This window comes from Dunckerocampus dactyliophorus, chromosome 13 (genome assembly GCF_027744805.1).
Source record: "Dunckerocampus dactyliophorus isolate RoL2022-P2 chromosome 13, RoL_Ddac_1.1, whole genome shotgun sequence".
NCBI lineage: Eukaryota > Metazoa > Chordata > Actinopteri > Syngnathiformes > Syngnathidae > Dunckerocampus > Dunckerocampus dactyliophorus.
This window is the reverse complement of record NC_072831.1, coordinates 13,057,595-13,073,723: the sequence shown is the minus strand read 5'-3', so window position 1 is coordinate 13,073,723 and position 16,129 is coordinate 13,057,595. Positions and strand designations below refer to the sequence as shown.

At 40.4% G+C, this 16,129-nt stretch overlaps 1 protein-coding gene across 4 annotated transcripts in view; it reads left to right on the top strand.

Moving 5' to 3' along the window:
* The window catches only part of LOC129192067 (latent-transforming growth factor beta-binding protein 2-like), a 128,897-nt gene that overhangs the window by 63,480 nt on the left and 49,288 nt on the right, over positions 1-16,129 (top strand). For all 4 annotated transcript variants that reach the window (XR_008573341.1, XM_054795558.1, XM_054795557.1 and 1 more), the window contains exon 9: positions 12,450-12,524. Coding sequence is in view for 3 of the 4 variants with exons in the window: in XM_054795558.1 (XP_054651533.1) it covers positions 12,450-12,524 (75 nt within the window). In the remaining variant the exon portion in view is untranslated. The remainder of the gene's footprint in view (positions 1-12,449; positions 12,525-16,129) is intronic.

The following is a 16,129-nucleotide window of genomic DNA, read 5'->3' as shown; positions in this document are numbered from 1 at the left end:
GCTCATTCTTTTCTTTCATTTGACTATACAACCAATGCGCACAGACACAAGCAGAGTGAACCCTCTTGTCATCCACCCTGTGTGCTACAGTGAGACAAGGAAATGGAACAGGCATACGTACATGTCGCACATGTCAATTTATCTATCTTTTATTATATCTTCCCAGGGGTATTCTCAATACTATTAAATGAATGAAATGAACGCAGCTTAATCCTCACAAGGGTCGCGGGGGGTGTTGGCCATTGAAAATAGATCATTACACAGCCGTTATTGTATAAACACAAATACACACTGGCTTCTAAATGTAAATGTTTGGTGGTGGTCGGAAAGGCACAAATTGGCAGTCATGTTTCTGATAGTTTACCGCAGGGCAGCTGTGGTTACAGATGTAGATTACCACCACTGACTGTGGAGTGAATGAATAATATGTTTCACTGTGAAGCGCTTTGGGTATTGTGAAAGGCGCTATATAAATCCAAGTCATTATTATTAACACAAGTGAGTACGCCTCACAGCGAACATGTCCAAATTGTGTCAAAGTGTCAATATTTAGTGTGAGCACCATTGTTATCAAGCACTGCCTTGATCCTCTTGGGCACGGAATTGTTACTGGAGTTCTCTTCCACTCCTCTGTGGCGACGGATGTCGGAGCTGTTGGATGTTAGGCAACCTTGTCCGCCTCCTTCTTCCTTTCCACTTAAGGATTCCCCCACAGTTCAGGTCTGGAGACATACTTGTTGACTCCATCACTTTCATCTTCCCCCGCAAGGCACTTGTTATGGGGGGGTGTGTTTGGGCTTCTTCATTGTTGGAAAACAGTACCAGTACCAACGGATCATGCTCTGCGTCACAGTATCATAGCACATGTTTCCCTAGATTAACCACGCCCCCCAGTTCCAGCAGCACTCATGTATAGCGGTGGGAATCTCTGGCCACCTCACGATTCGATGCGATTACGATTCAGAGGCCTGAAATGCGATGATAAAACGATTATTGATGCATCTCGATGCATCTTTTTTGTGATCAATAGTTTGATAGTTTTTTTCATGTATAATGTTTTTCTATATATAATTTATTTTTACTCACTGTGGGTTACTACAACAAAGCACATTTGTAGCGATCCACAATTAAAATAAACATGAAACAGATGAATTTACTTCCATTATCTTTTAATAATTTTTACATCTACCAACATATTTCCCATTGCACAGAACCAGCAGGAAAAGTAAAGTGCACGAGTAGCAGCATGTATAAAATTAGCAAACTTCAGCATAGTCTGAGTAACCAACATTGAACATCTGCCATAATTCACAAATAAATAATAGACTTCTGAATTCAAACTAAAATCCTGAGCATAAAATCTCTGACAAAATAATATTTTTGCTGTGTAGCAAAGTCAAAAACAGCTTTCATACAAAATATAGATTTCTGAACCATCGGCTCTCATACAAGAATAATGCTTGCAGACGTCAGTATATTATGAATAACCAAAAAAACTAAGCTGACCTTATTCACAATTGCAGTGTCAGTGAAATAACGTTGCGATGAGACTTTGTATCTGGGTTCCAAAGTCCTGGTTCTCAACAATTGAATATGGCCACAAATCCTTCGCAATAAAAGTTGGGATTGACTTTGTGATTCGCTTCGCCTTTCCACAGTTGGGTGGAAAATGAGTTATCATCGTCGTGTTCCCAAAATACTTTAAGCTTGTATGACAAAGCTTGCATGTTGTCTGGCTCTTGTCCAGCTCATTTTTACCTTCAACTACGTGAAAGCCAAAGTGCTTCCAGACGCTCGCTTTAAATCCAGCGGGTGCGTGTGGGAGTTTACGCTCAGCCATTTTGGTAGCATCTTACATTTAGGTGCACCACCATAAACTCTCCGGGCGGCACTTCCGCTTTCTGTCGATGTGAATTTTTCGTGATGATGAATAGAGTATTTTGTCCTACATATCTTTTATTTCAGCCGCATGTTGGGTTCCTTCCCTTTCAATGGCTTGAACTTGAGCTTCACTTTTGTCCACTTGCAATCGCTATAATTCAAATCTGCATATTAATTTAATAACAATTTGAAAGAGAAAGTTGAACAAACATGATGAAGCAGTATCCAAAGCACAAAAAAAACATTTAAGCAGCGATAAAGCCTCATTTTCAGGGGAATCACCATACATTGACAGGTTTTCACAGTGCGGGGATTGGAACACCAATATAAGTTATAAGATTAAACACTGTCTACACAACATTATAATCACACTTACTGACTTATTCATATAATTCACACAGAGCAATGAAGAACTGTGTCTCCTTACTTCTTTCTGCTATGGCGGTGCACTCTGTGCTATGAGGCGTCCAGGTACGCTCATAATTGTGAGTGTTAGGTGCTAGTTTTTCATTACCCTGGGGCTACGCGTACCCCACTTTGGGAACCTAGGCTATAGACAATAATGACTGTGTGTTGAGTCATTTTCAGTGGTTAGTAAATCTATACAGCTTTCCATGCTACTCTAAACTACAGTATATCTAAGTTTCACTTATATAGTATTGTCCCTAGAGAAGATATACTGTAATGAAATTGCTTGCTGAAATGTGGGGGGTTGTCTGATATTGTTTACAGTATCATAAACAATTGGATGACATCAGGTGGGTTGGATTGCGGTCATCTGCACCACCTGATCATTTGACACTCTGTTTTTTTCTGACTCATTAGCCCAAACAAGGAGTAACAGAAACTGGGCCTTTTTTTTTTTTTTTAAATGCAGTTTCCCATCTTAAGTTCTGTTTATTGTTGCCTTTGTTGGTCAGTGACACCCATTCTAATTTTCAGCTGCAGATGTTTATAATCGGTGGATATTTTGAGCATTTATCACAGGCCTAAACAGTACTGGCAACTGAAGATAATTACCCGACTCAGTTGTCATTAGGTCTGTGAAATGACTGCGTAACCCGACTATCCCCAGAGTTGTAAAAAATTAAGTGCTTTTTGCTTCCATAAAATTGGATGAAAGCATGAAGATGAGAGCCTGAAACAAGCGCCACCCACCCTGCGGGCATAAGGAACCAGTCGTAGAGGAAATGAACAGATGTAATTCAGCTACTTTCCAACCCAAGCTGCGGTAGGTTTGAGAAAGAGCAGCAGGCTGGTTGCACGCTGACAAGCTGGGTGGGTGGTGACACCTCTCACTGTAGATTGAGACTCTTACTCAACTTGACAGTCCTGGGTGTTATTTGGAGGAGTGCAGTGGTCTTCAGCGTATACCAGCACTGGCCCAAGGAGACTTGTAAGTGAGGCCTGGTGGAAAGCAGCAGTAGTGCCACATTTGTTATATTTTTCGTCTTTACTCAGTGGCGTTGCAGCTAAACCCGCAAATGTCAATTGGCTGTCAAACTGTGTTTAATGTCTAAGTAGGCCTTAATCGTAAGCAGACCCTCTGCACCCCCTCCATCCATCAGACATCTATTCTTTTCTCAGATGAAGTTCCTCTCCAGGCAACAATCTCTTTTGGCTTGCAGATGTTTTCCTCTGTTCCTTTGAAGTTTGGACTGGAAGCACAAGCAAATGCTATTCTCCGTCATGTTTGTGGTATACTGTAGGCCCAGGTCCCAGGTCACACGCAGGCTGAAAGAAAGGGGAGAAGGAAAAATGAAGTCATAGTCGATGTCCCTCTAGTCTTGGAGGGAGCTTTAATAAGAGAAGTGCTTTGGATTCCTGAGTGTTATTGTTCTCACTTTAGACACTTGGCTAGATCTTTAAGCTGCATTCCACCCTCCCTGGCCTGTGTTTGACAGGAATTATATGGAACCAGGGGAAAACAGCCCCTGAAAAATGTTGCCGCTCTTGATTCTGTTTTACTGTCAGAGGGTCAGTTGTCAGTCTGCCATGTGGACAAAGAATCGTCCAGCTTTATAGGAGTCTCCAGTGCGTCTTGTTTAGTATGCGCTAATGATGTCATGGCAGCCCAAAAATGTGACAGAGGCATTTGTCACAAAGTTTAAAGCGGGTGACAAAACTACTGTTGATGAGGCGTTACTACTTGATTTTTTACTGGAATTACTGACAGTTTCAGTTCACATATACACTGTTTAACAAAGCAAAAGCAACATACAATCAGAACGAAAATAAGACATGTGTGTCCTCAACATATAGGTATGCACTTCTTACTCTTGGTGAGACTGATTATCTCCAGGAGGATCATCTTCCAAATCTAGTGTCTGTGTAGATTCTCAGTAATTAACAAAAGGTTGAATCTTCTTGTTGGTTGAAGACATTTCACCTTTAATCCAAAAGGCAAAAAACAGACAAACTCTGGTTCACCCAAAGCACACTCAGCAATGTTGTTTATGCAGTGCAATGTAGTGAGGAGTGCAACAACCTCTACATTGGTGAAACCAAACAACCCCTACACAAAGGAATGGCACAACATAGGATGGCAGTTTCTTCACGCCCACAGTCAGTCATTAATTAGCATCTCCAAAAGGAGGGACATTACTTTGAGGACAACAAGGTACAAATTCTGGATAGAGAAGACTGCTAGTTTGAAAGAGGTGTGAAAGAAGCCATCTACGTCACACTTGAAAGGCCCTCCCTGAACAGAGGACTCGATTTAGGCCATCACCTATCATGTCCTGACATTTCTCCCCCGAAGATTGTGATGTTCTCGGGGAACAATGGCCACTAAGGAGTTGTTTTGCCACCAGCCAGGTGAACGACCTATCGCTATACAAGAGGGTCATGCATGGACCACACTGACCACCACAACAACAACCCGTGGTGGTCATCCCGAGGAGACACACCCACCAGGGACATATAACAAGGGGAACTCCACACTTAAAATTTAGAACTGAAGAAGCCTTTTGTATTAAAGGTGAAACGTCTTTGACCAACAAGAAGAGTTCGGTTGCCTCGATTCAACCTTTTGTGGATTGCCATGACCCTGGATGATTGAGAATCTCGGAAGGGCACCAGTCAGTTTGTGGACTAGAGTCAATCGCATCAATGCCTTCATGGTCCAGGAACTGGTCTCACACTCAATATGTCAGGTTGGACATTGCCATGCACCAAAGGGTTCTTGTGCTACCGACAGTTTGACCTGAAACATAATCACAAGTGCCCTGCAAGAGGTCAATTTGCAAGGCTCTAGCAGTGCTGAGCATGTTCTTCCTTGCTCAAAGGAGCAGATAGTCGTCCTACTGCTGGGTTGTTACCCCCTTTCACCTCCTGTCTCCTGGTATCTCCTCCACATTCTTGAGAAACAGTAAACCTTCTGGCCACCTAAATGGCAGTGTGGATGGATACCAATGCACTGCAGGAGCCTTTAAAAGTTTCATACTGTGGATTGCAGGCTCATAATGAGATCCATATCAACCAAACAATCAAATCCTTCCCTCTGGGTCTGATGAGGAGGTGGATTGAGAAGAAGCGCTCCCTAGGCAGATGAATTTGTTAGTTATCTTTTTTTTATGTCAGGCAATACGAAAACCTGAGAATGGTCAAGCAAAGGTGTTTGTGTACATAGGTCGCACAAACACAGACTCGAGTTTCTAAGACAAAATAAATCCTTTAAAATCTCTGAGCCAGGATTGTGTTGCAATGATAGGGGTTATATAGGAATGTTTTTTAATAAATTCATCTCAGGTTCCCTTGGCAAACTTTGCAAAGTCAGAGCGTGTTAGTATGACTCTTGGAAGCCCTGCCTTCATTCTGTATTCAACAGCTTTTGGAATTCCATTATCCATTTTTTTCTTCATCTGTCAGTGCTGGGCAGCTTCCCTCTTTGTGACTCTCCCATGTATGAGATGATGGAAGGCTATCCCATGGAAGTACATCAGAGGTCTCCCAGGGCCTTCAGCAACCATCACGCCCACAGAGGGACAAGAAATTTTCTACCTCCCTGGGCCAACTGGGTCTGTGTGGTGTCATTGCCAGAGTGTAGTCTTTGCTGTCCCTCCTCTTTACAGCTTTGGGAGTTGCCTCCGCAGTCGGCATCACACTGTGTCAAAAATTGCCCACTCATATGATGTAAGTATAAAGTCATAAGTATAAAGCTGAGGTAAAGACGGGGGAGCCAACAGAGCTCCAGAACTTCTACATCCTTCCATATAAGCTCATCCCACCCTGACCTCCCGTCATTTCCTCAGACAAGTTTTCTTAAATTCATGTCAGGGGACTGTTTTCCATTAGCTTTGATCAAACACAGATACTTCTTAATGGCCAAAAGGAACCAGAGGTACAACAGCTTTGTCTTGGAAATAGGCGGCAAGGAAACAAAAGTGCTGGAAGCTCGCCACAGGATTTTATTATTATGATTTGATAAAGACGTCAAATCACGTTTATAGTGTTTTATTCATTATTGTTGACTTTGTGGTATTGCATCACACTTCAGCAACATGGTTAATCAGTGTGGCCTAATAACAATGAGAAATAAATCCTAGTTAAAGGCTGATACATTTTCAAACTGGTGTTGTATTTCATAATTGGATACATGCGACAGTGAGCATACTTTTTTATTGGGAATTTATCCTGGCATGTCTTCCTTTGGAAGCAGCCCAGGTTGTTAATGCACCACAGTGAATTGGAGATTAGTGAGGAATGTGCATCTGTCTTAAATGTGGGTTTGATGCAGATACACACCCATCAGCATCAGTCCTTTAAACTAAATAGTCAGACTACAGGCAGGAAACATACTTCTTATTAAAGATATGATATTGAATCATGATAAAGTAAAAAAACAACTGGAGCAGTAGCCAGCACTGTGGCACATGCCATGTGTTATTTCTGGTGGTCATATGTGACACAAAAACAGTCAAAGCAAATCATCACTGCACGTGTGCCTGTTGTCAACTGAAGGATGCTGATGTCAATCTCCTATGTCAAAACTGATCAGTCTTTCTGTCGTCGGGAAGCAGGGGTATGCTGTTTTCAGGGCCTGTGATATAACTGACTGGCAAGCCTGTCGCGTGCCAAGGAGACATTCTCCTTTAAAAGCAAACAAGCTCCCTTCAAGCTGTTCTCTCCAATCAAGTGTGGACTCCAAGGCCAGAAGGAGATGGCTTTGGCGTCTCACAGAGTCAAAAGACTTAAACCCCTTATGGTGATTAGTGTGGTGTTTTTTCTCCGTGTGGCACCAGTTTATTCCATGGCAGCATGTCAGAAAGTGAATTACTGGAATGGGTCCTGGAGAGGTCTTGGCCTGGTTGATGGTTCTTTTCCTATAACGAGGCCCCTGTTGAAAGTAATGGGAAGATTTCCTCTATTTCCCGCCCTGTGGATGGCATCTACCCCATCTTCTTCATCCATCTTGCCTCCCACACATTCTCAGGTTTTCCAATGAGCCATGGGGAGAAGCCCAATGCTAACTTTTCTTCCCAGGCAGATCCCCAGGGATGCTGGTGCAGGGCTCTGAGCCCTTCATTGACAGGCTAGACCTTTGAATCATCCACAAGAACACGCTCCAAACAGGGTGGTCCTCTAGGAAGACTGAATTGGAAGGCGATTTTAGTACAGCTGAGGAACCCATCTGAGCATAAAATCAATCTACTTTCTCAGCCCTCAGCCTCCTGTGTTTACTTGTGTTTTGCATAAGCCGTCCTTTCATTCGAATACCAGCAGGGTCTTCCTTGATCCAAAAAGCAGACTTTAATCAGATTTAGGACAGCGCCACCAATCAGGAACCTGCAAGGGATTTGAATTACATCGTACAAGTCAGGCAATTCAAGCAAATATTATTCAACAGTTGCCAGTGGCATTTAGAAAACAATTGAATGGAGACAGACAAAATTAGTGAGGGGTGGAAAAGTCTTTTGTGGATCAGGGATGAATGGGCGAACAACAATTGGAAGTGTTTCTCCGTACATTCAGTGGATGCAGACCAGTCTGCATCTAAACTCATTGTAACCAAGGGCGACGCTAATGATGCACAGCTTGAGCTCACTCTTGCAAGCCACTGCCTGTGAAATCTAGACAGACATTTTCTACTCAAACGATCGTAGGAGCCAGCATGAGAAGCCACGCATCATTAAATGATGGGAGAACAAGGTAGCCCTTAGATTTGTGTGTGACACCAGAAACAACATGGCCTGGTTTTTGCAACACAAGGCACAACTCAATCTCTAAACTCAATCTCTAAACTTGTTACTTCAGAACTACTTCTGAGGTACTGTCATATGAGGTACTGCATCTCGTAACGATGCCAGGATGAACTCAGTGAACTTGAACGGATCGTCTCTTGATCCAAAAGGCCCATAGGTGCATGACCATTTCAGATACATGTCAAAATTGTTCCTGGAAGTGATCATCTCCTTTGAATAATAAGCTTTATTGAGACAGATCTCTCCCACTGGGTTTCCCTTGGCATGTGCGCCCTGCTGTCACTCAGGTCAGACTTTCCCTGATCTAGTCTCTGCAGGACAGCATGCCCAGCACCGTGCCACAACAGCTCATTACTCAGAAACTTTGCAGGCAGATTAGGAGGGTGTGGAGGAACATCATAAGCCGGGGCGTCACTCTGACACAATCCTCCTTTTTTCTCTTTGCCCCCTTCATACTGACCCACTTCTGCTCTATCGAACCCTCAGGTACATTGAACCTGCTTGGTCTACTGGTTCACAGCAGGACCAAAACAGTTTCCTCATTCCCAGAAAGTTTCAATGTGGTACACATTCCAGTCACTCCTGGGAAAATGGCACTGATTCATGACTGTTTGGGTTTTGGAATGACTGGACATACTGTATACTATACGGGCTAAACCAGTGGTTTTGAAAGTATGACACTGTGAGCCTCCCCTTAGAGAACATAATACAGTTGGGGCCTCTCCTACTCCCTGAAAAACAGATTTTCTGCAGCACATTTTTAGGCGCATGTTTACTCTCTTTCAATCACTGTAAAAAGTGTAAAAATGTATTAATTTCGTCTTTGACACAACTGAAATTACCTTATTCAGTTTGAAAACAATGTTTTTCTTTATTTATATAAAGCTGCTTCCCCTGAAGTCTTCTGGCACCGCCTCACACTTTGAAAATCCAAGGACTAAAGCATATATTTTTTTAATTATATGAACTTTTTATGAACCTTCCTCTGACTTTCTCACAGGGCTATTTTCAACCAGTATATAAACATCAAACTATTGAACTTGAATTTAAACACAGCAGCACACTTTCACAAAACATATTTTTCTTTTTCTGTTTCGAATACGTATGTATTGATAAGTGTCGCTTGGGCTTGGGCAGCGTGGACAGGGTGTTATGCACACACAGGGATGCGGCATGAAAGGTTGGTAAGTTTGGAGGGAGGGAAAGGAGCCTCCAGTTGCCTGGGAATTCTGCCTGGAGCGTGCCCATCAAGGGTCCAGGGGAGGTGGGAAAGTCTAGCGGGGAACTGGGCTTCATGCAGCCCAAAAATGTGTGGAGCCAGACCATACTGGCGAGGTGTTCCACCTGGCGCACGCCCATAGCGGCTCCAGGGGAGACGGGGAAGTGCAGCGGGAAACTGGGCCTCTAGCAGCCCGGAAATAGTGCCTGGAGCCCAGCCAGAATGGCGGCTATTTTTTCCGGTCGGCAGACTCGCCATAGAAAGGAATCGAAATAAAAAAATTTCAGCGATCCCGGGAGAGCTGGTTCCCATTGATGCTCAAAACTCGATACCTAGCTATAGTTCCCACACAGTTGGAAGCATGTCATGTAAGAAGACGAATTAACATGCAGGTTCTAAGAGATCTCACCCAAACCCATATTTGAGTCACTGGCTATGTTTACATGCAGTCAAATAACCTATCATAACCGCAATATTTGCAATAACCCGGTGGCGCACGGGCATGTAAACACCAATAACCCTTTTGAAAAAACGGAATATGCTCATATTACGTTTTTTAAATATCCGAATATTACCCCTGGGTTACTCTTTTTCTAACACGGTAAATCCCGATCAAAAGGAACATTAATTTGTGTTCTGCACAAGAACTACTTGGAAACACGACGACATGCATAAAACCCACACTTTTGGGGTGAGGGGGAAACAAGCCAAAAAAATGTAACATAATTAATTAAATAAATTAGTTACCGCCATTAAGACGTTATTTTGGACAGCTCGAGTAATTATCTTTACTGCCATATTCAATTATTATTCATTATAATTATTATTATTATTATTTTTACATTGTGCTGTTTTTGTTTGACACAAGTATTGCTGCACTGGTTACATTTAATGTAATTTAATTAAATTTAAAAACTGTACTTTTGAGTTGAAACAAATCTCGGTAGTTTCAACAAAATACAAGGTAAAAAGACAAATAATAATGTTTTGTCTTGAAAAAAATATCAAACCGTTACACTTGAGTATCGTAATCAAACTGAAATAGTTAATTTTTAAATGGAAAAACAAAAAAGAATTTTAAACTATTTTTTAAAGGGATATACATGTTTTTTGTGGAAAGTGACAATATTTATGAAAAAATTATAGCAAACATTTATTTTTAGATAGAAGACTAGAGATGGTCGATTCTGGCTTTCTTGCCGATATAACAATATTGTCCATCACTTCATTTCGAATACCGATATCAACCAATACCGATATTGGCAGCAAGTGTTCCCTCAAACACATCCCTACTGTGATGCCACTGGATGCATTTCACAAATATATTGTGCAAAATAAGACAAATTCTGCAATATGCAATGTACGTTATAGATTTTTTTAAACTTTTAGTTTCAATAAAAGTCATTCAAAAAATCATGCCCAATAGTACACTAAAATAACATGTCCTATTATCAACAAAAAAGACAGGTTGGTCTTAATGAATTCTCAAATAAGAATCCAATGAAATAATGCTGGCAATGATACAATTTGAAAAGCTGAACATTTCTATGCGGCACAAACATCTGTATAAGAGCAAAGTAAAGTGTAAAGTATGAAACTCTAGAAACTTGGAAATAACTCCAGACATTCCGGACATGCCAAGCTAGCAAGCTAGCAAGCCAATATCAATATCAGCAGATAGACAGATACTGATAGTCATTTTTATGCCAATATTATATTACCGGATATCACTAAATAAGACGTATTAGGATGCTAATAAAAAGAAAAAAATATGACTGAAAATAAAGTAAAAATATTAGGATAGTGAAGTCCTATTACATGTTGAATTGAGCAAGTGTAAATGTGATGTTCCTCAATATAAATTGTGAAGCATGCCCAAAACAAATAAACCACACCATACCATTATTATGAAAAAAAGAAAAGTTGTGATATCACAAGACAAAATACAGAATTTTTGTAGAATAACGTTGTCAAATTGTTAGTTTGTTCGATCATCAAGTACTTAACTGCCCAAATGCAGGTTGCTAGACTGACAAAGTGGCTGGGACTGTTTGTTTGGTGTTTTTTCATTTTTGCGAATTAAATTACTACTTTATTCTCGTAACATTACAACTTTTTTTTGTAAATCTTTCCTTTCCTTTCCTTTCCTGTCAGTGTGGCCCTTATTCAAACTAATAATATAAAAAGTAGCTACTTTATTGTGGAAAATGGAAAACTTTATTTTGGAAACTTTTCTATTTTCTCAATTCATGAATACAACTGTAGGACTGACCAAGCTTGGATTTTACAGAGATTAGATGGAGAGAACTGCATGTGGATTATTTTGGAAGACGCGTACTGTATCGTAACTCATGCTGCATGACTCAAACGCAAGATAAAAGAAGTTCTTCCATAAAGTGTTGGAGGTGCAGCACTATGTGGTGAGCCACACACCCACACACAAACTCACAGACAAACAGAGAATGTGACTTGCTCGCTTTTGCCACATGATTGACCACATTGACCTGTCTGTACATTTAATGGAGCATCCTGGGGCTTATCCTGGTGCCGAATGACTCATGGCCTGATGTTTTCAGACGTCTGTCACTGACAATATGGCCGCACTGGGGCATGAACCGAAACACTCCTGTGACTCTCACACACCTGAAACACATAGTAATGGGTTTTTACTGTTTTTGCAAGTTTTGGGTCGGTCAGCATCCCTATAAAGGCATTTATTTATCACCATTGCCGGTGGATTTGTAGTGTGGTTAATGCTAAAGGTCAGTGTTGTCACACGACTTCCTCAATACATTGACGAATGAACGCTGTCTTCATCTGTCCCGGGGGATTGCGGAGAATTATAGGTAATATGATTATACATGACGTCGAGTGTTATTGCTACATTCTACTGGATGGTAGTGCTGTCTTATAAAAATGGGGATCCATTTCCATACATTCACTCTCGGGCTCCCATGGGGCCCAGCTGTGGGTCCCCTCATTTTTCCTCTTGCCAAGATGCTCACATCTGTAAGTTATATGTTCCCTCGTTTAACATGAGCTGGTTGTCTACCTCCGTGATGAATGCAATGCTTTGTGTCCGAAATATGATGTGCATTACTGTGTTTTTGTGTTCCTGAAACATCACTGTCTCCTTCTCTTTACAGCATATGCAGTGATTGCAAATGGACAAGTGGAATGTCCTGCAGGCTACAAAAGAATGAATGTCACACACTGTCAAGGTAAGCATCCAATTGAAGTAGAAAGCCTTTGATTGCAACATTATGCAAAAATGTATATGAGTTAGTATGATTTTCTTACAATGGAAACATGATGACTTCAATAAAGTGTTACATGCTGTGTGTACGTCGCCTGTATCACACAAGTCAAGACCACAGTTAACCTTTCTACAGTAAGCTTTTAATTGGTTTCAATGAGTGTCTTTAAGAATGTAGACTCATTTTCTGGGCTGGCCCACACAAGCAGAAAAGATGTGACTTGCCAGCCTGTCCATCTATCTGTCCGTTAAAAACAACAACTTCAAGTCATTCCTGGAAAAGAAAACAACATATTTTGCTCCATCACAATATCCCAGAGGGGGCTGGCTGGCAATTCATGCTGAACGAGCCACACACAGTGTCAAATATGTGGACAAATACACCACGGGAATCAATACAGCTCAAAAGTCAAAGAAGATCCGTTATGGGATGTTGGTCCACTGGAAATAATTGAATTGTAAATAACTGAACTACAACTACAAGTGTAAAATGAACTGTCATAATAAAATAAAAACACACATACAAACCCTTTATTTTTAAAATCACAGATATTAAAATTAGCCGATTTAGTACATTTTCAAGCTGCTAAAATAATGCATAAAGTTAACAATAACTTGTTACCCAAAAACATCATACAGTATTTCTCTATAAAAGAGGAGAAATATGACCTTAGAGGAAAATTAAGCTTAAAGCACTTATATGTGAGAACAACGCTGAACACCCACAGCATTTCAGTATGTGGAATAAAATTATGGAACGGATTGAGCAGGGAACTAAAAACAATGTACAGAGATGAGCAAATTCAAAAAGCAATACAAGCAGTCGATGTTTGCTAAATACAAGGCAGAAGAGTCTGGATTTTTTTATACTTATTGTTCTGTCATGCTTGTTTTTATTTGTATTATTTATTTATTATTACACTGACTATTATATGGAAAAATATTGCATGGAATGCAGGAAGTTAATAATATGTACTGCACAAGATGTGGAATGGATGATTAAATAAGCTTTGTTTCTTCCTACTCCTTTTGGACATGTGGAACTGTGAAATGATTCATGAGATGTATTCCATTGTAACTTGCGTGCATGTTCAAATCAAACCAAACCAAACCAAAACATTTTTGAAAAATGAGGATGGAATGTAAGTGTTTTCACATTTCGTATTTACTGTCTCTCAAATGATGAACTTTTGCCCACATAAAGTATGTCTAGTTTTAGACCACCAAAGTAAATGTCTAATCTCCCCTTCACCGCATCCCCATATACCTGTGCACATGGTTCCGCAAATCTCGTTTATTACATTGGTTGGGGGAGATCCAGGTAGACCTTAAACGATGACATGGTCATTATATCCCGAGTTTTGCATATACTGTGTGTGACTACCATAATATGTTGGTGTGAGCAACCACACATCAAGTCAAAAATGGTGTTGAGATTAGTGCTGGTCATGGCAGGATGTCATTGAAAGTCACTGTCAATCCCAGTCAACGCAGCAGCAGACTGTAACAATAGCACTAATCTGGGACTCAACCAAACTGGGGATTAAAGACCCCATGTGATGAAGTCTGACACCAACGCTGACCTGAAGTCTAATCAGAAAGCATACTGCTTCAACTAAGACCAGAGCCACCCCGGTTTCTGCATATAGAATATTATTTTAAATCTTACACTGGATCTCACAAAAGGGACAAAAGTACACTTCTCGCATTCCAGCAGCCGTTGAATTGTATGGCATCTTCTCCGAACTTGCAGAGATCTGTGTATATTTATCAATATCTATGTATATTTCGAAATTGTTGTTGAGGTATCGTGGTGGTAAAACATGAAGAATCCTGTAAAATGAGTTGCAGTGTGTGCTGTTTGCAAAACACACACACAATTTCTGTTAGATGGATAATATTAACGAAGCACAGGAACGTTGGAAATCCAGTAAGAATTGTTCCCTTTTGTTTCCACCGCCATCACGTGTGTTAATTGTATCCAACACACACCAGTTGCAAAACCAGAAACTATGCTATAGTCATGGGGCAAACTGACTCCACCATACTCCACCATACTCCATACACCATTCGACATACCAGTCTTACTCACTGGGTTTTTAAAGAAAGAGCTAAAAAAAACATCACACAGCGACGTAATAGGTAGATAATAACAGAGAAGACACTACCAACGAATAATGCAGAATAACCAACAACTATAATATGTGAACTCTAAACATGTAATTTAGCAGCTATTTACAACAACAGTACAGCAAAGCACGCTGGGAAACAGGAAGCGCTATTGTCAAAATCATATACGTACGCCAACGTCGCCGCCATATTGGATGTGGCAAGGCTGCGCTGTAAGTGAATACCAGTAAATGTACTTCATAGAGCGCCCTTCTTCAAAGAAAGTTTAGTTAATGCCTCTCGTTTATACATTCACACACGCACTAATTTACTTGGGAGACAGTTAGGCACCAACAACAATGTATGCAATAAATGCAATAAAATAAGAATGTAAAATAAGAACATGAAAATTATCAATCAAAATAATAATCAGCAATTCATGTATTTTAAACGATACTCCTTTAACTAAAAATAAATAAATAAATAAATAAATAAATAAAGTATTTTCAAAACTAACATAAATCAAGGCACAAAAAACACAAATGTATTCTTATATAAAATATGTAACACATTAATCATCTACTCAGAGATGGGTGGCGTAGCCAACAAAACAACTGTACTCATTTAAGAGTATTGTTACTTTAGAATATTTTCACTCAAGAAAAAGATATGCAATGTTACACATGTCGGTATCCGTTGATATCGGAATCGGAAATTTGAGAGTTGGACAATATCGGCATATCAGTTATCAGCAAAAAAGACAATATCGGACATCCCTATCTATTATTAGTCAAAACATATTGAAATGCATGTGATATGTAGTATTCTGGTCACTAGGCAGCAGTAATGACACAAAACATTGAGACATTGCCTTACATTACATTACCTTAACACTGCATGAAGTCAGCCATGGCATGTCTGACATGAAAGAGTGAAAAGAAAAGTTCTCCTCCCATTCCGTGTGGAAGTGGGTTGGGTTCCTAAGTTTAGAAGAAATAAATTTGAGGCGAACTGGTCAGCTCGCTAGCTTGTCAGCTCGCTACCTTGCTAGTTAGCGGCCGTCTCGAGTCCCTGCAGCATGAGTTGCAACGTGGTGTAAACAATGAATAGGAGTGTAAAGGTGACTATAGCCATGTTATTTAATGTCTACATGGCTGTAATAATGTTAAAAACTGTATTTAGAAAGTCATAAACAGGTTTTCTATGCTCCACCTATGAAAATATTCCATTTATTAACATTGAACCCTATATCGCGGAAATTCATTTATTGCGGTTGGGTCTGGAACCAATTAACCGCTATAAACAAAGGGATCACTGTTCTGTCTTTTGATAATAAGTTAACGCACAGACATTATTGTCTAAATAGCTGGCGACACAAGTGATTACTCCTGTCCAAATTGAACACCGAGGCATTTCCTTCATTTTTTGTCAACAGAATGTATCATCTAATGCAGGAGTCTT